General features: G+C 43.4%; 1 protein-coding gene across 11 annotated transcripts in view; it reads right to left on the bottom strand.

Moving 5' to 3' along the window:
- GALNT9 (polypeptide N-acetylgalactosaminyltransferase 9) overlaps window positions 1-24423 on the bottom strand; it is a 395114-nt gene that overhangs the window by 6175 nt on the left and 364516 nt on the right. For all 11 annotated transcript variants that reach the window (XM_065033318.1, XM_065033315.1, XM_065033317.1 and 8 more), the window contains 3 exons: window positions 9511-9696; window positions 5991-6128; window positions 3789-3884 (listed from right to left, as the gene is read on the bottom strand). In XM_065033318.1, the coding sequence (XP_064889390.1) occupies window positions 3789-3884; window positions 5991-6128; window positions 9511-9696 (420 nt within the window). The remainder of the gene's footprint in view (window positions 1-3788; window positions 3885-5990; window positions 6129-9510; window positions 9697-24423) is intronic.

Genomic DNA, 24423 nt, shown 5'->3' with positions numbered 1-24423 from the left:
TATCGCTTGTTCCTTGGGAGAAGAGACCAACCCCCTCCATGCGCCAACCTCCTTCCAGGCAGTTCAGAGATCAGAAGGTCTCCCCTCAGCTCCCGTTCTCCATCTGAACCCCCCAGGTCCCTCAGCCGCTCCCATCACACTTGTGCTCCAGCCCCTCACCAGCTCTGATCCCTTCTCTCAACTTGCTCCAGCACCTCAAGGCCTTTCTGGGCATGAGGGGCCCAAAACCACACATGGGATTCGAGATGCAGCCTCCATGGCACATGCTGCTCAAGGGCAAAGCTTGGGAGACTTGTTTTCCCAACACAGGGTCTCTCACAGGACACAACGTTCCCTTCTTCCACACCTCTGCTCCCCCCCCGCTCCCTGCCCTAGTGTCACTGCAAAAGGGCAATCAAGAAAGTGAAGTCATCAATATGGAAATCAAACCCACTCAGCAGGAATTGATTTGACAAGGACACTATGTCAATTTGCCATGCAGTTTGTTCTTAAGAGCTCTGTTAGAGGCTATTGATAGCAACAAGTCTAATTAGTTTTTGTAGATAAACGCTACTGAAAAAATCCGACCATGCAACCAGTATCCAGAGATATGAGAGGGAAAAAATGGAAATCGTGAAGGAAATAACAGCAGATTTGTTAGCACACGCTTCAGGCCTACGTAATAAAGAGTCACACTCTGATATTGCAGTTTTGTCTGTGGCTTAACTGTTCTGCAATTTAGTGATGTAGTAAAAGCTACTGGCTGTAATTAGAGGCTTCAAGTGAGAGCCATTTATTATTTTAGAGGTGGGTTTTTTTTTAATAAAGAGATCTAAGCATGCACAACAATTCATGTTAATTTTTACTGCAGAGAACAAAGTTTTTCCTATAGACACACAGACACACCGGGGACCTAGGAAATTTCTTGCAACCTAAGAAGCCACTGGAGAGCTGCTGGGTGACATTGGGCCTGGAGAACACAATCTTGATGAAGGAAGCTTGATTTTAGACCCTTTATTCTGCCTCCAGATCTCAAAGTGAACTTAAACTGGTGCAAAACCTTGTCTGGATATTCCTAACTGTTGGCTTGCACTGACTTAGCTCAACTCAAATCCATTAAGCTAAATGGATGCAAACTCAGCCTAAATGCATTCCAGAGCATCCAGGAAATAGCTTGTTCCTGTTTGAATAAAAAAAATTAAAAAGCTGATGTCATTGAAAAGATGTGATTTGTCATGGTAAAAATGGTCTTGAGAATACACACAGGGAACAGTGTTTTGTTGCTGGAGCTGTAATGGTAGAGGGGTTTTATTTTTCACCGGTATGCAGACAGCACCATTCAGGGGTGTGCGTATGCAGGGAAATAGAAGGGTATGCAGAAGAAAAGAACATTTTTTCACAGATGAACAATAATCTTATTCCTAACTCCGCTTTCTTTAAACACTTAACAGACTCCTGCTGGTTTCAGTGGAACTATATATATATATACACTAAAATCAGTGGTAATTTGCTTGTCAAAATTGAAGTGTATGAAAAGCAAACAAGACTATAGCTGAATAACGAGAGGTAGGACACATCAAGCACCAGTGATAACCCAACTGGTGAAAATGAGTTCCATGGTTGTATTCATTTATATTCAGTAGGTGTGTACAACTAACCCGAATCACAACTCAGGGGGGTATTTTATGCCCTATGCTCGAGATGAAAAACGTCAAAAACTGAAAGCTAAACACAACAGACAACTGCGCTCACCAGGCTGATTAGAAGAAGGGCTTTAAAAATGTTTATTTAATATATTAAAAGGCTTGCTGTCAACACCTTTCATGCTATGTGCTTGAATATCCTTGATTAGGGTTTGTGCAGCTGTGGTTCTCATGTCCTCATACCAAATTAATTTTGTAAATTGTGGTGAGATGATAGAAGTTTTCCAGCTGTGTAATCATTAATTAACTTGGCTGCATTTGAGTGGCTCCAACCCATGCTTGTCTGTGAAATGCTGAGATAAACCATCACCTCTGATCCCCTCTGCCTGCTGCCGCTTGGTGTTTCTTACGGAATGGAAAACTGTTCTTTCTTACTTTTTTTTAATTAAAAAAAGAGGAAAGTGCTGCAGGATGAGCTAGCAGATTCACTGTTTGCCTTTCTCATACTTTCATCATTCTCACATGGTTTGGGAAGAGTAATTTTCTATGTGCAGAGCTAGTAACAAAAGGGCTCTAGCTTGTGTCTGTAATGTTAAGTCTAGACCCAGCCTCTCAGGCTTTTCCAGAAGATGCAGGTGGACAGGACACCGCAGACCTGTAGCAGAAGTGAGCCAGAAGAGATTTAACCGGACACTTCACAAATTCAGCCTCTTGGGCAGTAAATACCCTGTGTATTTTGTTTGCACCTGAGAAGCGCTGGCCAGTGTCCAGCCTAGACCCGGCAATTCTAAAGGCATCAACTACTGGCAATGTATTTACATCTTACTAAAAGGAAAATTACCTGTTCCTTAATGGAAAAAATTGTGCAGAGCTGGATGCTGAGAGGTGAGATACCTTACACCTGAAAATGTCCCGGAGCGAGCCAGGAAAAGCTGGGCACATTGTGCTTCCTTCCAATACACTCACAGTAACTTAAGCCCTCATCTAGTTTCTTCTTCTGGAAGTCAAAGCATGTTCTATGAAACAGGAGTCATGGAAGCAAATAAGGAGGTTAAGGACTTAAATTGCAAAATAAATTACAGTCAGAAGAATTTATTTCATTATTGTTCTCAGAGCTTGCATGACGATCGCAGATTAGAGGCTGCAAAGGGACTTTCTGAAAGGATGGAAATTTGCAACTTTCTGGTCAGAATTAGAATGGAGCGAGAGACTCAACTCTGTGAGTGCCTTGACATCTCCAAATAGAGCCTTCTTGAAAAGCTCATTTACATCTAATTAAGCAACACTATTTAGTTACCATGCTCAGAGGCTGTTCCTTCCGCCTCTACCAGGAAAGTGTCAGTCAAGCGTTCCACAACCATCCTGCCAAAGGTGGACGTTTTGTCAGTAGGAGTTACTGTCTGTCTCACTTTGCCCTAGTAAGGCATTGCTCTGCACCACCTTGCAATTAAGCACAACAGGCAATATTTATAATTCGTAACTCTTGTTATGCCTCCATGGTGATGAATGAGCCAGGACTCCCAGTCAACGGAAGTATGACTGAACTTCAGATAATTGTTAAACCCGTGATAAGGTCAGAGTTTATTTCCACATGCAAATATTCATTAATGCACTTTTGGTTCAGATGGCACTTCAAAAGAAACTAGAATTGCATTTCAGAAGAAACTCAAGTCCTGGATTTAAATAATATCCAACTTGTATTTAAAAAACAAGTAACATCCCTATGAGCATGACAAGAAGAAATGTCATTTTAAAATCTCCAGACATCTGTAAGAAAGTTATAATATGCACAGGGACCGATAAAAAAGAAATCTTCTCTTTTAGAAAAGCATTAAAAGATATTCTTAATTCCCTTTGAAGCTGATATTAAATATGTGCTTAAGGTTTTGCCTGCTTGGGGAATCACAGCAGCAGCTTGCTGAATCATCTCTGCAGAGGAGCCTATTGGACCAACAAACAGTTAATTTAAAGAGGTGCTATTCCTAGAACAAGTAACATCAACATGAGAAGAGCCGCTCACACAAACAAACAGTCTAAATTCCAGTATTTTCCTTTGCATCTCAGAAATACACCGCCAAACCCAACTCAAATGGACCAAATTACCCCTTCTTTTTCCCTGAAAATACTTTAAGTTTTCTCATTAACGATGGGATTTTAAGCATTTACCTGGGAGGACATTCCATGGCACGGGTAGAGGATGGCCTTGTCATCCTCCTCGGCTCCCTGATCTAGGCAGTAGCCACTGGCCTTGCTGTTACGCACCTGTAACCAGATCAGAAGAACACGGTTGTATTAGACATTCATTTGTACAACACAAGTCCAGTCTAGTTAAATCTTAGCCGCACTACGGCTATTGAAACTCCTGATATGTAAAACTGTCCTCTGAGAAGCACATTCTCCAGATATGGCAGGATGCCCATAATGAACCTGCTCCAGGAAAAGACGTTATTTGGACACCCTGCTGTCTTTACAGACCACGGGTCAGAGTTATATTTTCAGCAATTGCTCAAGGATCAAAACCCCTTAAAATTCAGTATAAGAAACCCAGGCCAAGTTTTGCTCCAAATTAGCCCTTGTGTATAGATAAACTTTGACTCTATATGTTAAGAGTGTGATGTAAACCAAACATCATAGGAACTATCCAGGACTGGTACAGGATGTTGCACCCTTTTATTTGCTCCTACTGCATATATAAAAATAAAAAAGCATATGAAACAATCCTATTTGAATTGAGGGTATAGTATAGGGTTATGTACAGAAGTGCTGTCAAGCACATTGTAGTGAAAGGACACGGCAATGAGGACCAGTGTTGGAAGGCTTTCAATACACTTGGGGTTTGGGTTCAGAGAACTGAGTCAAAAATCCCTGTTTTTTCCCCAGACATCGAAAGGCTCCAAGTCCGTAAAACTGGGCTGGAGCTCCTGTGAAATTTCAGGCCTTTCTGTCTCTTCAGGGTAGAAATATTACATATTTTAGACACAACTTTTACAGGTATCTTAGTGAAGAGGTTATTTAGATGGACATTTTGAAACAGTCAACAGGTCAGTTTTGGTTTAGGCTGTGAACAATTTGCCTGCTCCCCCCCATAATACAGAGGTGTCCAAAAAATCATTAAATAATCCTTCGTATTACAGCACATGAGTGTCACAGGGATCGGATAAGGGGGCTCACCAGCAGTTAACTTTCAGGACGTTTATTTTATGACTTGAGTACTATAAGGCTAAAGAAGATGAAGACAGCTTTATGACATGGCTTTAAACATGTGAACTGAGTCACCAGGAAATATATTTTTACTACTGTTTCAATCTGTTTCACATCTACCCAATATATGCATTTTCCTTTAAACCTGCTGAAATCCATATGTCTTTTCCTCCAAGAAAATAACCAGAAGAGAAGGTATTTAATAACAAGCTTAATGCTATTTGGGATGAAGTGTCTAGTTTTTTCATTATGGGCACGTAAGACTGAAAGGGACCGGTGCCAGTTTACACTGGCTACATGGCTTGTGAGGCTCCATTTTATTATAAAGGTTAATGAATTAGATACTTGCATCATTAAACTTCCTGTGTGTCTTCAGAACCTTCATATGGCCATTTAAATGAAACAAAGAGCCCGGCTCACTCACCACCCGCTGGAACTGGCACCATCACCATCATCATCATCACCACCATCACCATCATCATGCTGCCCGTGCTCTTCGCACTTCACAGCCGCCTCAGGCCTGACCCTTACTAACAGCTCCTGTTGAATTTATTACACGTCTTTCCTCAGTTACTGCCAGGGATAGATATATTAGGATGCAAAGTGATACTATGCAATAAAACTCACACTTTGCGTCAATCTCTGAAGCGCCTGACTGATATGAAGTCAATCAAATGGAACAGAAAGGAATAGTGTCCATTTCGTTGTCTTGTGTCAAAATATATTGCCTTTGGATTTAATTGTAGTTCATGTAGACAATTAAAACAGAATCTCAAAAACATTACGCAGCAGGAGAGCTCCTGGAAGCTCAGCCCAGTTCACAGCCATTAGTGACAGCAGTCCGTACATTACAGGCACATGATATAGATTTAAAGAGCTACAGAAGGTATGTCTGACTGCTTTAAAGATTGGGGTTGAGCATATGTGGGAGATGTGATTGGTTCATAGAAGAGAAATAACTGATCCAGAAAGCTGAAAGGAAACATCTCCACATTTCTGACATGCTGGGATTCAGGGACCCGTGCACTCAGCTCCTCAGAGCAGCTGTTCCAAGGGACTCAGCACTGGGACACAACTGGAGCTGGAAATCCATCACCTGAGCACACAGACCTGAGACGAAGGACTGCTCCCACGCAGCCGGGATGCATTTTCAAAGACATACAGTACCTCTCCGTAAGTGACGGTGTTATTATACACCCTCATTTCAGGATAGACGTTCTCCAAGTACCACTTGAAACTCCGGCACTGCAGCCGCTGCCGTAGGGCTATTCTCTCAGAAACGTCTCCAAAGTCAACTCCAGGGTTCTACAAAGCAGAAATCAAGAAATCTCACTGCATTGACTTTGTGAGTCTTTTTTTTTTAATTGAAGCCCAACTGGAGCCCATTCTGTGTACCAAGCTGTGTTTTCCTTTCTTCTTTCTCAGTTTTAAGTAGCAGCTCATCAAGCAGCTGCTGTTGAGAACAGACAATAAATATTAATGAAAGTCAGTGGAAAAAGAAGGATAATGAACAAGCAAAAACCAGACATAAATCAAAATAAAAAGAATACAATAAGAGTGTTGTTATTTAGAGCAATTCTAAATGTTTGCAATCAAACCTGAACTCCTTTGCTTTCAGATTTGTGAGGAATTTAGGCGGTAATTCTGCTCAAAGATATGGCATCTTGATCACGGTTTACTCCAGTAACAGCCTTGGATGTTCACAAATGTAAATGAGATCAAACAGGCCTGTTAGATCATCAAAGCAGAACTGCTCAAAAAGTCATTAAGCTCCATTAAACATTTGCTTAGACCAGCATTCAGTTTTTACTGGAACTGGAGCTCATTTGCAGACTTGAGCCATATAACGCAGCTAAACTCAAAACCTTCTTAGAATTCTACTTAAGAATTTAATTCATGTTTGATTCCAAATCCCATGAAAACACAGGCTGAAAGAGTCAACTCATCATGATCAAAATGAGCCATTTACAAAATGCCAGGTCCTGAGTTAGTCTGTTGATTTAAACCGTAATAAATCACAGTTCAACGTTCGGACAGTGAGAGTTACCTCATCTAAAAATCTTTTCCGACACCGTATGAATCGAATGGACTGGATCTGGGGAGTTCCGTGCGGCGCTTTGCTTAGTGCCCTGTGTTTTTCCTCCAGAAAGGTCTCTGTATGATTTACAAATGAGGTCTAACGCGGGGCTGCAAGGCAGCAGCAAACTTAGCTCAGGCTTTATGAGAATCCCCAACAGACGCCTGGTTTTCAGGAGACAATACAAGTGTAATACTGAACAGGTTTTTCTATTTGCCACATACGGAGCTTGCTGCGCTCACTGCTGCGTGCTGCTGCATACTGTGGCACGAGCTCGATGCAGCATCCATTCCAATGAATGGTAATTTACCTGCTACTTCACGCTACATATGAGGAGAGCAACTCTCGGAGGCACTCAGCACCATAAATCATTCAATATAAGATTCCTTCATCACTAAAATTGTTGAGGAATAGATCGTAAGCAGGGGCATACCAAATATTTGGTTAACTAAAATAAAGCTATACTGACCTGCTGCTGAAGGTTATGGGAATATGATCTTATAGACGTGCCCAAAGAGCGCCTGCTGATCAAGATACACGTTATGCAGAGATCCTCAAGAACGTAGAAGGGAATGAGTTGTGGAAAGTGTTTATTCGGATAGGTTTTGGTATGGAAGAACAGACGTATGTGACCTGCCCCCTTCTGCCCCGTTGTAAAGGAGGGTGCCCTGCTTGCAGTGCCATTCCTGCAGACCATAGGAGTGGAAAACTGAACAGCTCCGAACACGCCGGGCCTGCCTCTGTACGAGCTGCACTCGTCATGTGCGGGGTACAAGAATGAAATGTCCACAGAATTTAGTATGTGGATGGACTCTTTTTAAGCAGGCAGTGAGGTTCCTAGTTCTGCTGAAGGTTTTTCTTACGGCTTATACCAGCACAGTACTTGTTAGTCACCCAGACTGAACACTACAGTAGAATAACTGTGAATACTAATACCAGCTTCTTTTTCCTGAAAGCGAATGGGGTTGTTTTTACGATGCACATTTTATCAATCAATTTATTTTATGGAAAGAAAATTTTGATGTTCAGTACTTACGCTGATTTTATGTCTCTTAATGTAGATGTGCCCCCCCTTTTTATTTTCTTTAGAGCACTGCTGTACAGCTCAGTGCAGAAAACGACATAAATAAGTAATCTTAGAGAGATTAAAGGAAATCATGTTTTGGCGTAAATGCTTATTTAAATGTCTTTTCTCAGAATTCATTTGCAGAAGGCATCAAGCAAACAAATTTACCAAGGTTACTTCTTTTTCCTCTCCTATTTGAAACATACTATTTTACCAAATGGATGCAGACAAGGCCAAAATGCCCCTAAAATCTTAGGTGGATGCTGCTTTGTCTTCCTCATACTATCGTGGAAATCTTGTATGGGAACGAAGTTCTGCAGTATTGCCTTGTTCAGACAAAATAATTCTCTGCAATGACCACTCATGCCAAAAGAAGTCACCAACACATCTTCATAGAGACCCAGCATTCAACATAGCACCAAACGTCCAGTACTGACCAGCAGCAAGTGAATTTGGCCATGTGTGAACACAGGCACTTCAGACATCACACGGGGAGGAATAAAACCTCGCTTCTTCAGGTATATGTATTTTCAGAACTACAACAGGAATCAATAAAAATGGGGTTTTGATATATTACCTAGGTACCAAAGTACAAGTGGGTATTTTGGACACAGACTAAACCTGATCACGTCTTTGACAAGACTCCCATGACCCTGATGGACTCTGGGCCATAACTGAATATTCACAAAGACACTGTTGGGCTGGTGATTTTTCCTGTTCTGATGGGAACTTTCCTGTTTCCATTTCTTCAATCAGCTTTGAACGAAGGCCTCACAGGAGGGTTAACTGAGCCATCCGTACCTACGGAACAGTGTGCTTCCCCGTGCCCCGCACATGAATCATCTGGATGCAAACGCCACTAACGGACACGGCAGCGGTCAGCTTCCACCCGACTGGGACCGAACACAGACCTCTGCTCTCCAACAATTACGCACAATGAAGATGTAGCATGTGACGTACTTACAGAACAGAGACATAAACTGAATCTACAGTTTATCTAATATTTATATTACATGGATTACTAGAGGTCCCCACATGCCATCTACAATTCCTTTGCAAAGCAAGAAACAGAATGTGTCCACGTCGCAACTCTCAGCCTGTAGACAATAAAGCTGGTTAATGTGTGATTCTTTTATCACATACTTCGGTTTTTATGCTGGTGAGATCTACTGAGTCTCATGATGAATGGTATTTATTTATGGACATTTCTGCAGCCCTCACCACTGTAGCATATGAACACCTCAAAGTTTAATGGCATCCCAAATTAACGACTTCTTCTGAGGGAGCACATAAACCTGAAACATCGTGCTCTAGAAATTACAAGCCTGTGTCACCTCTCCGAGCACACAACACCGAGGAAGCAAGTTTATACGGCACAACCCTCTGTGTTGAGCACGTACCAGCACAAGATACGCTCTTGCCCCAAGATTCCCCCACTTACAATTGCCATCCCTGTTCAACTGTAGCACCGTCCTGCAGCTCATGGAGCTCACTGGGGACTCCCGCCACCGCTCCGCTGGGCAGGGAGCGTGACCTGCACTTACCGCCATGGGGATGTTCCACGCCATGTACACGTGGGACTTGAAGTCGTCCATCCAGACCTCGGCGGCGCGCAGGGCGTTGCGCTTTGCATAGTAATCGATGTCGTTGTTGTAGGGCTTCTTTGTGCGCTCGATATGTGCCACACGGGAACAGGGCAGCACCTCCATGCTCCCTCCGCACTGCCACACCTGGGGAGTGGAGGAAAAACAATTTTAGTTTATTTTACTTTTAAAATTTCTTCTTCGGGTGATACAACTGCTGCTTTTCAGCTGTTCTGTATAGAGTGTTCCCTGGGTGGCACTGTCGAAGGATTCAGAGCAATCACCCAATTTACCTGCGCTGGGGGTGAATCTCCTCCCTGCACAGTGACTATACACAAATGCAACATGAACGCAGCTGCCTGTGTTAGGTACACAAGTCTACGTGACATAAATATCCAAGTCTTTCCCCATAATGTCACTGTTCTTGGAAGCATTAGGCAGAAGACAAGTGATAAGGTGGTAACCTCTATCACAGGGACTAATTTCACCCAGTGCTTGTTACTGAAACTTCAGCACAGAGCAGTTGTATCCGCCGGCTGTGTTTGGCACTGTGTCAGCTCTCCAAATCAATGAACAGACTTTTAATAGCTTAAACGTGACTGCCAGAAAAATTTGATACACGTTTAGGTGTAAAATAAGCATTTCAGATGACATGTTCCACACCAGAGCCTTTTATGTGGGGATTTGAACATCACCTTTGGAAAAGAGAAGGAAACAAGTTACCCACATACACAATACCAACAGAAAAAAACCCAAAAGTCATGGAAACATACTTATTTTCTTATTATGGAAACTTAGACTTTGTTTGTGAGTCAGTCAATTATTCTTCTCTTTTTCCGATTGGCACCCGCAGGTTTCGCTGGTTTTCACAGCGGTTCTCCCTTCACAAACACCCTTATCCCATCTTCACTAAGATACAAGTGCTGACCCACCTGCTACAGGATGTCCCATGGAAATTTTAGCTGAGAATAAGACACTAACCTGAGCACAGGATGAATGGGTAAATCTGGCCATTAACCAAACTGTGCATTTATGTAGCACAGAGGCCGTGGCACATGTGGCAGAGCGGCCAGCGCGGCAAACGTTTCCTGAGCTGTGCTCACACAGCAACAGCAGTGACAGAACCAAGAAACGATGAACTATCTGTCCCTGAGTTGCTGAAGATGGATAAGAGGGGCCAAGTGGAGACGGTATCACCCAGCCGTCCCGGTGCCACCATGCCCACACCGTCCCATCTTTTCCTGTTGGTTATTGACTGTCCATGGACCTGTCCCTTCGAATCAGCAACATTCGGAATGATGCAGGGGGAGTGAAGCTGATGCATTTTGGTTCCCTCAGGTCTGCACCCAGTACTACAGTAGCTGAAATAAATAAAGGATATTGAAATATCAGCAATAACCCACTGCTTGCCAGGCTGCCTTTGACTGCGCGCAGGAGCTCCTTTCCAGGGAGGATGCGCTCCCGAGCAGCCCTGGGGCAGTTCTGCTCCCAACCTGCCTCCTCGGGGACAAAGGTAAATTGCTGGGGAAGTGGCAGATGAAAATCTTCTCCCCCAGTCTGGCTTTTTTTGTTTCCTTTACTACTTCATGAGGTAATATTTATTTGCTGCTTCCCAAGCAGTTCTGCAGTAAATCACCGGCCACTGGAATTTACATTTGATCAATGAAATACACTGATAAACACACCGCTCGTAAATTTGGACTGACGTATGCTGAGGGCTTCCAGTGCTACAAAAAAGAAAGGAATTAATTGATTTTCATGATCAGAATGGGAAACGAGCAGTACACTTTAATATACTGCTCTTTGCCCAAGCCATCCTGGAAGTCAGCTATTTAATGCACAGCTCTATTTTTTTCTCTTGATATGGTTAATGACCTTGTAATTTTTATTTATATATTTTGGTAGCAAAAGCAAATACATTATCTGAGCGACAGATTTATTTCCTTCAAATGCCAGTGCTCATACAAACCTCAAAAGAAAAAGGTACTAAACTGCAACATTAAAGGAAACAGTTTAGCTCATCTGTAAATTCAACACAAACGGGTATTTATCAGCGGCAAATTCTCGGCAGATGAATCCCCAGGGAGCTCAGACACCCGCTCTGAACAAGGCACAGCGGGAGCAGGAGCAGCCCCAGGCGGGCGATGCTCAGCACCAGTGGAGCTGCCTGCGGTGTGATGGTCTGCATTACTTCACATCTCCGTTCAGCCGCTTCTTTCCCCTGTCCCTCTGCCCCTTTTTGCTCTTTAAAGAGACAAAATCTGAAGAACAGAAATGAAGGAAACAGCCAGGAAATCATCAAGGAAGTTTTGTTTCCTATAAAGATGCTAATTTACCCCAGATGAATTCCTTTTCTGCTCTGTGTGCTCCTGGGCTGACCTGGCCATAGCTCCATCACCATCACCATCATCACCAAACAGGTTCTGCTCCATGTGCTCCTGGGCTGGCCCAGCCATAGCTCCATCACCATCACCATCATCACCAAACAGGCTCTGCTCCATGTGCTCCTGGGCTGGCCCAGCCATAGCTCCATCACCATCACCATCATCACCAAGCAGGTTCTGCTCCGCGTGCTCCTCACCCCGCGCGGCTGCGCAGCCCAGGGACCCGGCTCTGCTCCCACAGCATCACACTGTGCAACATTTTCAGACGTGATCGACTCATTCCGAGAGACACTCCACTTATTTGCTAATTGTAGTTAATTTCTAATTTCAGGATTGCTCTTTAGGCTGCTATAAACAAAACTGATAGCAATATAAATGTTACCATAGCTGTGTTACCTTAGCTTTTTTACTGCTAATTATCTCAATCAAGTTTTCTGTAAACAGACATATTAAGTATTAAGAAGAACAAGTACCCACATCAGGGGTAAATTGCAAACGGAATGACAGAGTTTGTGGTTGCACTACAATTATTTACTTGCACTAATTATTAGCTATTCCTGTACACCTGAGATCTGGCTGTCCTACAGAAAAGCGTTCACCATTTGTTGTACAGTACTTAATCCAACATCTTATTCCATGCACCAAAGACAAGCCGAGGTGAGACAGGGTCTGCCAGGACCTCAAGTGTGCGGCACCAGAGCTCCCTGAGCGCAGCGGGTATGGGATTTACAAAGGCCAATAGACTGCAACGCTTTAAATCTTGCTAAACAAGAAGTTGCTTTCTGGGTAAATATGATTTCCCACAAGCACCTGTTGCTGAAGATCCAAACTACTGTTTCCGTTAAAAAAAACCAAGCCAAAACAAGAAAAACAACAAAAACCAAACCAAAAAAGCAACAAAAAAAAAATCCAGAAAAGGTCCTAACGATTATTCACCATTTCAATTACAAAACACAAACATATAGCTTCATCAGTTTACGGATGACATTATCATTCCAGTTGCCCCAATGATGAGCACTTGGCAGAGAGTTGCTTCTCCCAAAGTAGTATCATGAGAGGCGTCAAGGGAGTGTTGGATCCTCTTGCACAGAGGTTTCACCCCAGGCTGAATACAACCCTTTCTCTTTGTAGGAAAGTAAAAAATTTCTAAGATACTTGATTAGCCTTTAAAACTTTACGAATGTATTGGGGTTTGACCTCTTAGCTTTGTTCCCTTAGGGTTTTCTAATGTTTACAGATGGATTGCTTTCAGAGGAAAAAGCGATGGGACTGTAACGTTCTTGCAATGAGCCGCTCGGCTGACGCACACTTTGTAGAAGCTTCTCTGGTGGTTCTTGAGCAGCAAACATAGAGGTTGTCCTTCATGTATTTCTTAGAGGTCACCCAGAAGCTCAAGTCACTAAGATCTCAGATGTGCCAACAGTGAGAAGATAAACCCTCCTGTTAACCTCTTGCAGAAGAAAACAGATAAGCATGAAGAAATTGGAATGTGTTCTAGAGACACTCGCACTCACCACCCGCTATCTCTCTGTAAAGATAAACGTCGCGTGTAAAGAACTAAGTCCAAGAAATTAATAGACTTGTTGCTATGTGAGGGAGAAGATGGGATGTAAAATGATATTTTAAATGTCCCATGTACTTCAAGTGCCTTTTCTAACAGGCAGGCAAACACATTAGCCTAAAACCAGGCAGAACGTCTCATAGCATCTCCCTTCAGCTGCTGCCAAAGCTACGCCAGCAGGAGAGTGAGAGGCAAAAGTTGTGCAACTTTTTTTCCCCAAGGCGAGTTCTCAGTTGTGTAACATCATTAGTTCACACTTCCAGTCTTTTGCTAGAAAAATAACGATTACTGCACATTCCACCTGCAGCAAGAAGGCTGAAAAATGATAGAATTCTTCCTGGCATTTTAGCTGAGACCACAGGGAGGAAGAATAAAGAGTGGAATTTATTGATGCTTCCATTAGAATAAAGTCGTTCTTGAATAAGAAAATATTGAAACAGACTGTCTAATGAAGTGATCACAAAGGGTCTTTTCAAGGGACCCTAAGTGGAGTCGTCCTCATTTGTTTTCTCTTTCCACAACATCCCCTCAAATGATCTTCGCATATTGTCTGCACTAAATCCTGCAGGGTTGCTATTTTATCGTAAGGAAAAAAGCTTTTAGGCTGCAAGGAATTCATTCAGTGAGAGCTATTATGCTTATTGTGACTGTGCTGCAGAGCCCAGGGATTCACTATATGCTCATTAGATCCTGCTTTGTTCCAAACCAGTCTTTTCCGATGCAGATTTTAGCACGCTGATCTACTCAGAAGAACACCTTCAAAAAAAAAGGCTGTTAAAGTAAAAGCTTTGTCTAATGCAGAAACACCACAAACTCAGATTAATTACTAATACTTTAGACCATGAAGGCATCTGGTGTCTCAGCTTGATTTCAGCTTGGAACATGGTTCCAAGAAGCCACAGGACTCGGCGTCACAGGCACAAAGCGACGCCGTGGATGGTCACGGAGCTCAGAGGCCACGTTGTGAAGTCACCAGGGATGAGGCACATTTGTCAGGTGGCTGGTGCACAGACTTGTGTGTTCAACCGTCGGCACCCGAAGCCTTTAGGCAGCGGAGAAGAATCACGGCGGAGATGGTGGTTCTGCAGGACCTGTGCAGGACCCTGCCCGGAGGTGCGAGTTCCCACAGCCCCACCACCACGCCACCAGCTCTGGGCAGTGCCAGCAACAAAGGAAAGAAAGCGAGACTAATGGAGCTGGTTAAAAGGGCAAAGTGAGCAGAAACAAGTCCCCAGGTTCTGACACTGGACGGTCAGCGCTGGGGAGCTGGGACAGTTTCATCTCTCAAGAGCACTCTTTAAATTCACATCTGGCAGCTGTGACCTCCAGAGGTATTGATGGTGAGGGGTGTGCTCTTGCTTTCCAAAGCTTAATTCTATCTTGTTCCTCCTCTATGACCTTCCCAAGGGAGCGGTTGTACAAACACAGAACGATGAATATTATCATCCCAGAGATACACCTGATAGCTCATTCTTAATAGTTCTATAAATCTCACTAAGTCTTAGTGCTTTAAGTGTACGGCAGAGATAATACTGCTGTAAGGAACGGTGTGAACCCATCTCTCATGAGTACAGCATCCAGCCAGCCTGGTGACACTGCATTAATGCCTTCTCCCTTGTACTTGGATTAGCACAACTCGAGCTGGAGGTGGAATTGATACTGAAAACTGATCTCTCGGATAATTAAGAACACATCAGAGGTGAGCTATAAGAAAAAAAGAATAGTTCGCAAGCAGAAGTATTAACAAATCATTACAGTAATTCCAGATGTGCTTTCCCACACACCATTCTAAATCAGATCAGCAAACTAAATATGCTATTTATATTAAAAGACCCAGAAATCATCACCTGTTTATACTGGACAAGTTCAGCTGGTATGAATAAGCACCTGCTCACTAAACCAACATATGATTACTGAATTCAGATGATGTCCTGTTTTCTACAGTAAGTGCCAAATCCTTAATAAATGTAAAATGCAGATGTGTGTGCATGTGACTTTCACTGACCATTCCTATTTGCTTCAGATGGCAAACCCTGATTAACATTCCCCTCCTGGGGAGCAACCAGTGCCGTGGGTATGGGCTGGGGCGGGAGAGGGTCAGAGCTGGTCTAGGCCAAGCCCAACACTAAACGTGGTTTGGAAGCCATGTCCTGACTTCCACGCTGCCCTTGGCACGGGAGCCCTGGGCAGCTCAGCAAGAAGAACTACCAAAAACATGCCAAAAGCTCCTGGCAAGTGTGGTGCCACACACGTGGACTTGACCTGTCTGACCAGGGGACAGCGCATGTCCGGGACAATTTCTGGGCACCTTAGGGGAAAGGCACAAAGGGGAGAAGAGGAACTTTAGCAGAATAAAGTGCTATTATGTGCTAGTCATTCACTCTGCTTAAACGCTTTATTGCTGCTATTAATGGACAGATGATATTAATCACAGGCTGTGAAGTGACTGACAAACTAAGCTATTTTATACGAACAGATTGCTTAGCATGTCACCTAAGGAGCTGGTAAGGGATGTGATTTGTACCGGCTCTTCTCATGTCATTTCTTCAGGACCAGTTATTCCCAGTTAAGAAGCCTTAGACTAAGGCTTGCGTTAGTTGACAAATTACTTTGTTTGGAGGATTTTTTTGTTTGTTTTGTTTCGTTTGTTCTGTTGTACAATGAAACCAACAGAAATGTATCAATGGTGACATGAAGAGTTTGCCAGGCATATTTCTATTCCTTAAACCAGAAAGGACACCTTCCATCTAGCATAAGAATGTGCAAATACATATACGTATTTGGCAGTATTTTTCCCAAGAGCTAAAAGTGTCCTCACAATCGAACACTGTAAATATTGGCTTCAGCTTATTGGGAAGATACTGTCCTGTATTATTAAAGTGCTGAGCAAATAACAGATGTTCTTTGTTTGCGGGAGATTTCTAGAAGTTAAATATATGTAGCTACAGATATAGTTTCAAATTGAACCAAAAGCGTCCTTGGTGTTCCAAGGTGCTTGACAACAAATATGGAAAAAAGTTTGTTTCAGATCAGGCAAAATATTTTGTTTCAACAACATCTGAAAATGCCCTTTTTGAGAATGTGAGTTAATGGATTCTCCCTCCTCAACAGTCAAATTTAGATATAGAATATTTTTTAGTCAAATCTGTATTTTTTTTTAATTATTTTAAAAATTACTATCCCATTATAGACAAAAAGTTCATTAGTTGATTATAAGGAAAACATTGACACTTAATTTTTCCTTTTTATGGCTTACTTAATTAAGTCATTAATCATAATTCCTCACTCCTGGGCTGGGAACCCACACTCGCCATCTCCGCTATAAGCAGGTTTCCAAAGCCCCCAGCTGGAGACACAGTGGAAAGCAACCCGCGGAGGAAAGGCCCCGCTCCCCGCCTGGACACAGCAGCCCGTGCTGCGCCAAGGACAGGGCATCTAGAGCTCACAGTGTCACCTCAATTCACCTCCCTCAGCCCCACGCTGAATGACGTGGTGACACCTGCCACGCTGGGAACGGCGGCAGCGCTGCCCCTGCCCTGGGAGACAACGGAGACAGAGCTCAGCAGAGGTTAAAGATGTTTCTGTATCATCCGCCCTCACTCGTACCAAAGGACTGTGATCCTGACACCGAGAGTGGTCTGCAACACCCGCTGTGAGCAGGGGGAACAGTGTCCCCATCTCATAAACCAGTAAATGAAAGTGGATGCACTTCACGCCACCTCTTGAGGACTCTGTCCGAACAAACATCCACGGCCTCCACGAGCTTCTTCGCATGGAAAGGGTTAGAACAACCAGGACACGTGAGACGAGGATCTCAGAGAACACTTAGACAATGTGCTCACACCGCGGGCGCGTCCCTCCCCTCGGTCCTGTCCTCCTTTATCCCTGCCCTCAAAGGGGTGCCAGATGTGACCGGAAAAGCAGAAAATAAAAACCAAATACAGAGTTTACTTAATGAACATTAATTTACTTAATGGCATTTTATGTTCCCAGACAGCTGCTATGGTTTTACTCCAAATTATACACTTCAACTACAGTTTGGCTAAAATGAAGAAATAAAAACAACTCCTCTATTACTGCAGTAATTTCCTTGTTTCTGGAGGATGGTAGCAGTCATTAAATACTACTTGGCTTCATTAAAGTCTGAATTTCCAAGAAGTGAACGGGAGAGTGCCACAGGATTAAGTGATCCTTTCATCACATGCCCGGTGCGTTTTATCCCCGCCGGGTCACAAGTGCTCTCCATTTACCGAGCTCCAGGTTTTATCTGACGATTTATTGGTGCAGCCTTTGTTGTAAACACTTTGGGCTGCCAAAGAAATAATCAAGAGTCTTCCCTACTTTTCTTTCTCAACCTGAATACAATTCTCTGTTAAAAAACCTTTTCTGGTAAAACAGAATGGATGATAAAAAAACAATTACAGGGGCTGCATTGCTTCCCTTATCATCTGTAAGGATATTTGAAAAAACTACATCATTTTTATGAAGGCACTCTTCTGGACCTTCAGTTCATTTAATTTTGCCCTGGAGCATCTTTGCTGTGAGTAACACGGAATACAATCCACTTGTCTGTCCCATTGCCTCTAAATCATCTCTTTCCACCTCGTCTCGGAGCCGGGCTGTCACGAGCAGTGTAACACATCTACAGAGATGAAATGAGACCAAAGCAATAACCGCGGCCGAGGCCCCTGGGGATTCCTCCCGAGCACGAACCACGGTGCCCGTTGGATCACAGTCCTGCCTGTTGCCCCGTGTCAACGTTCACACGCTCCGCTGCTCCTACCCCTGGCGTTTTCAGAGGAGCTGCAGCCTCAGCTTCTGCTTTGTCAGGTGACGGCAACAACCATTTCCATTGCCCATTTCTCTGGTCACCGCCACCAACTCTGGTCACAGCATCTGCTCTATGGCTGAGCTATGCGACCTCACGTTCCTGCTCCAGCAGGGGGATTGGACTAGATGATCTTTTGAGGTCCCTTCCAATCCCAAACATACTGTGATATGCTGAGCAATTCATCATTATATGCAGGATGCTGTGTTTAAAGAATGGTTTGCAGGAGAAAGGGCTCTGTGGCTGCTCGGGTCCCACTGCTGAGACTCAGCTGCTGGTTCTGTGGTTTGTTTTGGCTGGGCCAGGTGAAGATCTTACCCAGAGGTGTTTGTGCCAGTCCTGGTCCATTCCCTCTGCCCCCAAAACATCACCGCTCCTTGAGCAGCTCATGTAAACGCCCCGTCATTGGCATAAATTATAATTCTAAATGATACAGTCCAGTTTAAATGCTTTAAATAATAGGAGCTGCAGCCTCGTATCATTTTGACAGATTTGGGAAGACTAAGGGCATGGTAACCTACATTTCAGGATGAGGACAGAGAAGAGGCAACATCTTCTTACCCGGTTTTGCTGGAAACAAAATGCCCGACTGTAATTTATGTTGACGTGGACCTTTTATTGGGTGAATTTCAGGTTTTTAAATTAGCAGTTCTGTGGCTCTTAGTGTGACAGCAGTTGCAGAAGCTTCAATCACATCCACATGCCACATATGCACGTATTTAAAAACCAAAAGCATTTTAGAGATCCTCTAAAAGACAGACATGGACAGAAAGAAATATTTCCTCCCATAGAACAAAAATTGAATATAGCGAAATCAAATATCTTATTCAAAGTCACATCTGAATCTATGGCAGAGACACAAATCAACTCAGATTTCTAATTTTTGGGCTGGTGCCTTAGCTGAAAGATAATCCTAACGCGACCAGCTCTGGCCAGGCTGGGCTCGGCACAGAACATGCAGCTTTCCCTCATTAGCTGATCCCGGCAGGATTTCTGCCAGGAAATGTCAGTTCCGCTCAGCACTCCAAAATCTGAGTTCAGCCCAGTTTGTCTCACCTTCATTATTCTGAAGAGCAATGGTGAGCAAGGCCAGCGCTGCAGCTCCCACGCAGGTTCAGAGGCAAATCAAATAAACAGTCTGGGTGGGATAAGATGAATGTAATGAGTCATCGCCTTCCAATTAAGAGCTACTCTCTTAATTTTTCTTTCCCAGTGTAATTTAACTGGGATCCTCCTTCCAGATTAGAGCCAGTGATTCCTGATGGTCCCCAGGAAACAGGATGATAAATCCTCATACATGCAAGTTATGAGGCTGTAAAGACACTGTTCTTAAAGACGTCTAAATACTGTCGTCCAATATCTACAACGATTCGTGTCAGAATGGCCCCCGAAGCCCTTGGAGAGGGCTCGGCAGCACCATCTGCTCCCTGGAGAGAACACGCTGGGTATGTTCAGCGTCCACCTGCATTCACACGCAGACACAACGCTGCAGGTAAACCTGGCCCAGCCTGGTCAAACCTGAGCTGGAACAAAGCTTGTGCAAAGGAAACAAGAAAAGGTCCTTCTCTTTCCTTGACAAATTCACTGTATTTCACTCATGTTCCTTCTCAATAACACAAGTGTGTTTTTAAATCTCAAAAATATGCCATGCAGTGAGGCTTAAGAAGCCCAAGCTATTTTCTGAGAGAATTCCAAGACACAGTTCAATAAGTAGCTGCATGGGAAGAATTTCTCAATCCTGGCTCTTTAAGACAGCAGAAAAAGACATAATGCAACCTAGTAAATGGTAGTTAATGCTAGAAAAATTCTGACTGCAGATTTATTTATTTTTTTAAACAACAAAGCCTTTGTAGCGATGCTAGACATCTAAAACTGACCAAGACCAGGAGCAGAAACGCCGGGCTGTCTGTGCGAGCTGCCAGGTCAGGACCCTGGCCCTCCATCAGCCAGTCCAATTGCAGAAGCCTGCTGGGAGTTATGGGGATTTAACCTTGCATGTTAAATTTACAAAGTATTGCAGAGCAGGAAGATACCACGGCACAAAAGAAAGCCTGACAATCAGCAAGCTCTACATTTCCCGTTTTTATAAATGATATATAATTTTTACATATTAAAATTTAATCAGGCAAGCTCCCTAGGCTGGGCTCAATCCAGCCCAATAACCCTTTGATGTAGAATTAGAATTTCTTCAAGCAATATTTTTCCTTAACTTTCTCAGGCTATGATTATTATAACTACAGTGCAAGAGATACAGATGGAGATTAATAACTCCCCTTCACAAGGGGAAAAACATTGAAAGCAAAGTGCATCACTTTCTGGTAATCCAAGACACAATAGAACAACGTCTTCCTCTGCTTTTAATCGCTGAGGATGTGCAGTAAACCAGAAGTTATCACGTAGAGCCTGTAGCTCTCGATCCAGCCAAGACTTGGCTGCTTGCTTAACTCTACAGCTCTGCACTATCCCACTGACTGTGGCAGGACCACTCACACAGCTAAAATTAAATGCCTATTTAAGTGAATTGTCTTTGGCTTGTTAACAATTCACTGTCAACGCCTCCACCTGCTCAGACTGTCGCTTTCTCACTTGCAGTGGTTCTCCAGTGTTAACCCGAGTCTAAAAACTCCTTTTAGCTCCAAGTTGAACAAGCAAATGTGCTTCTGCAAACACCCCTGATCAGAGCTGGTGAAGAGCCTGCTATCTCTCCTACTTATGCAATTTTCCTAACAGAACAGTACATCACACTTATCTCATTAGCAGTAATCACCTCAGGCAGTACATACAATGTAGGTGGCTTTTCTTTTTTCTGATTACCTAGGAAGTCTCGCTGTCTCTAATTTTCCATGAATCTCATGAATCGCCGCTGAAATCTTTATAGCTACGGCAGCCTGGAATGCAATGCTCTAAACTAATTTTATATCCAATAAAACAATTTAATACCTAATAAAGTTTATGAAGAAAGTGGCACACTTCTAAGCAGTGCTTGGTAACAAAATCAAGCCAAAGATGCTCGAGGGAGAAAAGCCTCGTGTCTGTGAGCAGCGGCCTGGGGTACGGTATGTGCTGACACCCCAGGCGAACATCAGAGACCCCACAAAACCAACCGGTACCATCTGCTAATCTTAAACCGAGCTTCAAAATGAAATTTTGCACTGTTTTATCTTATGGAGTAGTTGTGTTGTAGAAGATGATCCCGTATTGCCAAGAAAACAGCGCAAATAATAGACTGTAACTCAGTTTCTCAGTTTTTCAACTTAAATGACACTTGGAGGCTTTGAAGAACACGCCCTCATTGAAGTGATGACTGCGGGGACTTCGGAGAGACCTCATCCTGGACACAATCTGCTTCAACCTCTGACCAGCTTCAAACGCCAACAGCAGCCCATGAGACACGCTACCTGAACCAAAGTGGAAGTGCCAGCCCTGGTTCTTCACTCTGGCTCTGGATTCCACAACTAGAAGAAACAATTTGTGGCCCTGAGATGCTCTCAGCCTTGGTGCAGTGTCGGAAGTTTGTGGATTATACCGTGGTAAAAACCCTGCACGCTTCCCCTCCTGTCCATATCCTGCTCCACCATCCATTTCTCCAGTTGCAAAAGAAAAACAAAGGTGTGTGACCCTATGACTGAAATGAAAGTCTGCCCAACATAAAAGATCAGGTTACCTGCAAACATAGTTTTAAGCATTTTCCCCTGTATGGGTGGGAACTTCAAAACAGTGCTCAAAACCCTTGCGTTATATTGGGATGGAATTAGATCTGTGATTGCCCTGGATGCATCTTTGCGTGATGGATCTCCGTAATCATCTGCTACTTAATCAAAACACAACCCAGCATAGCTGTGATTACACCATTTCAAATGATGAGTAACAGCCTCCATCTTTTGTTTTGATGAATTCCGAGTACTCTACGTAGATAACATGGTTAATTTGTTATTTAGAAATGGCATTTAATCAGTGAAGGATGTTCTGAATCTGACCAGAAAAACAAAACCACCCCAGCGACAAAAGGAATAATCAAACAATATTTGATAAATGCAATCTGATTTGAACAGTTTTGTCCAAAGTGTTGAGCTTAGGAAAGCAGGCTAAGTTAGCAACATGGAAAAAACCCCTAACTCCATCTTGTTTCACTTCTCTGATATTTCACAAGTCACTACACAGGAGGAGATTTACAAAGAATTTATAGTAGTTTTGTATTCTGAACAGATTCACTTGGTCGGCAAGAGAAATGACATTAAATATACAAGGCAGAGCTGGTTTCAGTCAAGCCTTGGACTGTCAGAAGGACTAAAGACATTAATATCAAACCATGACTACTTCTAATAGAAACTATGCAAAAAGTAAAAATAAAATGTGTTTTCTAAAGCAAGAAGCTGAAAAAAACATGTCTTGAGATGATAAAGAGACTGTAGAAAATTCAGGTACTGATTTCATGTGTATTAGCTATGCATAATATATATATGTAAGAATTCAGCATAACCTTGTGAACAGGGCATTTCTGTAAGGCTGAGGAGGAGAGCTGGGCTGGGTGCTGCCCAACGCAGAGGTGGTGGACAAGGCACCTCACACCTCAGGGTGCTCACAGGTAAAGGGCAGATACTAAAATCGCCTTCTGTTAAAAACACAGGAGAATCAGAAGCTGAAAAAACATACAGAAATTAAATACCTCGCTTTATTGTTTGTTTTTTAAAACAGAGTAGGTGTTTTAAAATACTGGCAACCTGCGTCCAGATAAGCAGACAGAACTTGATGCTGACTTAGAGTAAGGGCCCTCCAGACATCACTGGTTGCTGGAGGTGCCTCAGTTTGCAGATGGTCAGTCTGGGACTGCTTAAAGAAAAGGGGTCAATGGACACATCTCGTTAGCCACCTGCAGTTGTTTCCCAGTTTAGTAACAGCAAGGGGATGGTGCTGAGCAGGGTGTCCCCGTTTTGCCACTGCACGCTCCACCGTGTGACGCAGCACGGCATGCTGTAAGTGCTGCCTGCGCTAGATGGATGGTAGGGAAGTTTCCTCAGCCTAGGTATCCCGTGGTATCATCACGAGTAGAAGGGCACATGCCATTAAACATAATTCTGAAGTGCCATTCGATGAAATGTTTACTGCTCCCAGCAATTTGAGCAAAATACGTATTAGGACAAACTAGTATTTTATGTCAGCAATGGATGATCTCTACACCAAGAATGAAGTAGATTGTATTTAAGTCTCAAATCTTCAAAGACTGCAATTTAGACCGTTTCTATAGGGTGAACATTACAGCGTATATGGCTTTCAGCATTTTCAGCCGTCCCGGGTCACAGAACAGCCAACGTGCCCCAGGGCAGCGCCCGCCGGTGCTCCCCGAGCTTCCCTTGCGCTGGTGTTGCACGGCGCTGCTTCCCCAGGGCTCCATACAGCACAATGAAAGGTGGTCCTGGGACAGCAAGATTTGACTCTCAAGTAGGTACAAAAGAGGAAATTCACTGAAGTTTGGAGGAGAAATCAATTCATTATCAGCTTTTCTTGCCTTTTTGCAACCCTGGAGAGAACCAAAGCCTTTAGGTCACCAGCCCTGGCTGACATTAGCACTTGAGGCAGGTTTGAGCTCTAAGTCACATTAGGCTGGCCCATCTTTTGGTGTGGGATAATGTACCTACAGACACAGCAGCCCTGGAAGCGCTTGGCTGTCCCATTAGAGGGGTGATGGGCAGCACCGGCGCACATTCAGGCAACTATTGCACTCAGACAGAAAGAAACAGAAATACATTTCCATCAGCTGAAATGCAGAAACTGAATCTATAAACATAAAGCATCTGCTTGGTGAAAGTGAAAGAAAAGAGGAGCGAAAACCGAGAGAAACATCACGGCTTTAAAATGATAAAAGCCCTTCTAAGAACAATATACTGTACTTGCTGAAATGTGTGCAGCATCATTTGTCAGTTATGAAACTTTAAAGCGAGGATCAAAAGGTGCTCAAAATGGAGTACTTACATGACACCGCTCTATTTTTCTTTTTCTGAAAGCCTTACGGTGCTTTTAGCACAAAACCCCATGAATGTGGCAATCGCATTCCTGCCAAGCAAGCTCTCAGTGCTGGCTCGTGAGCCTGGGGGAGGATCAGC

Source organism: Columba livia, chromosome 17 (assembly GCF_036013475.1).
Source record: "Columba livia isolate bColLiv1 breed racing homer chromosome 17, bColLiv1.pat.W.v2, whole genome shotgun sequence".
NCBI classification, from domain to species: Eukaryota; Metazoa; Chordata; class Aves; order Columbiformes; family Columbidae; genus Columba; species Columba livia.
The sequence above is the reverse complement of the archived record's forward strand: the minus strand, read 5'-3'. Positions and strand labels throughout refer to the sequence as shown.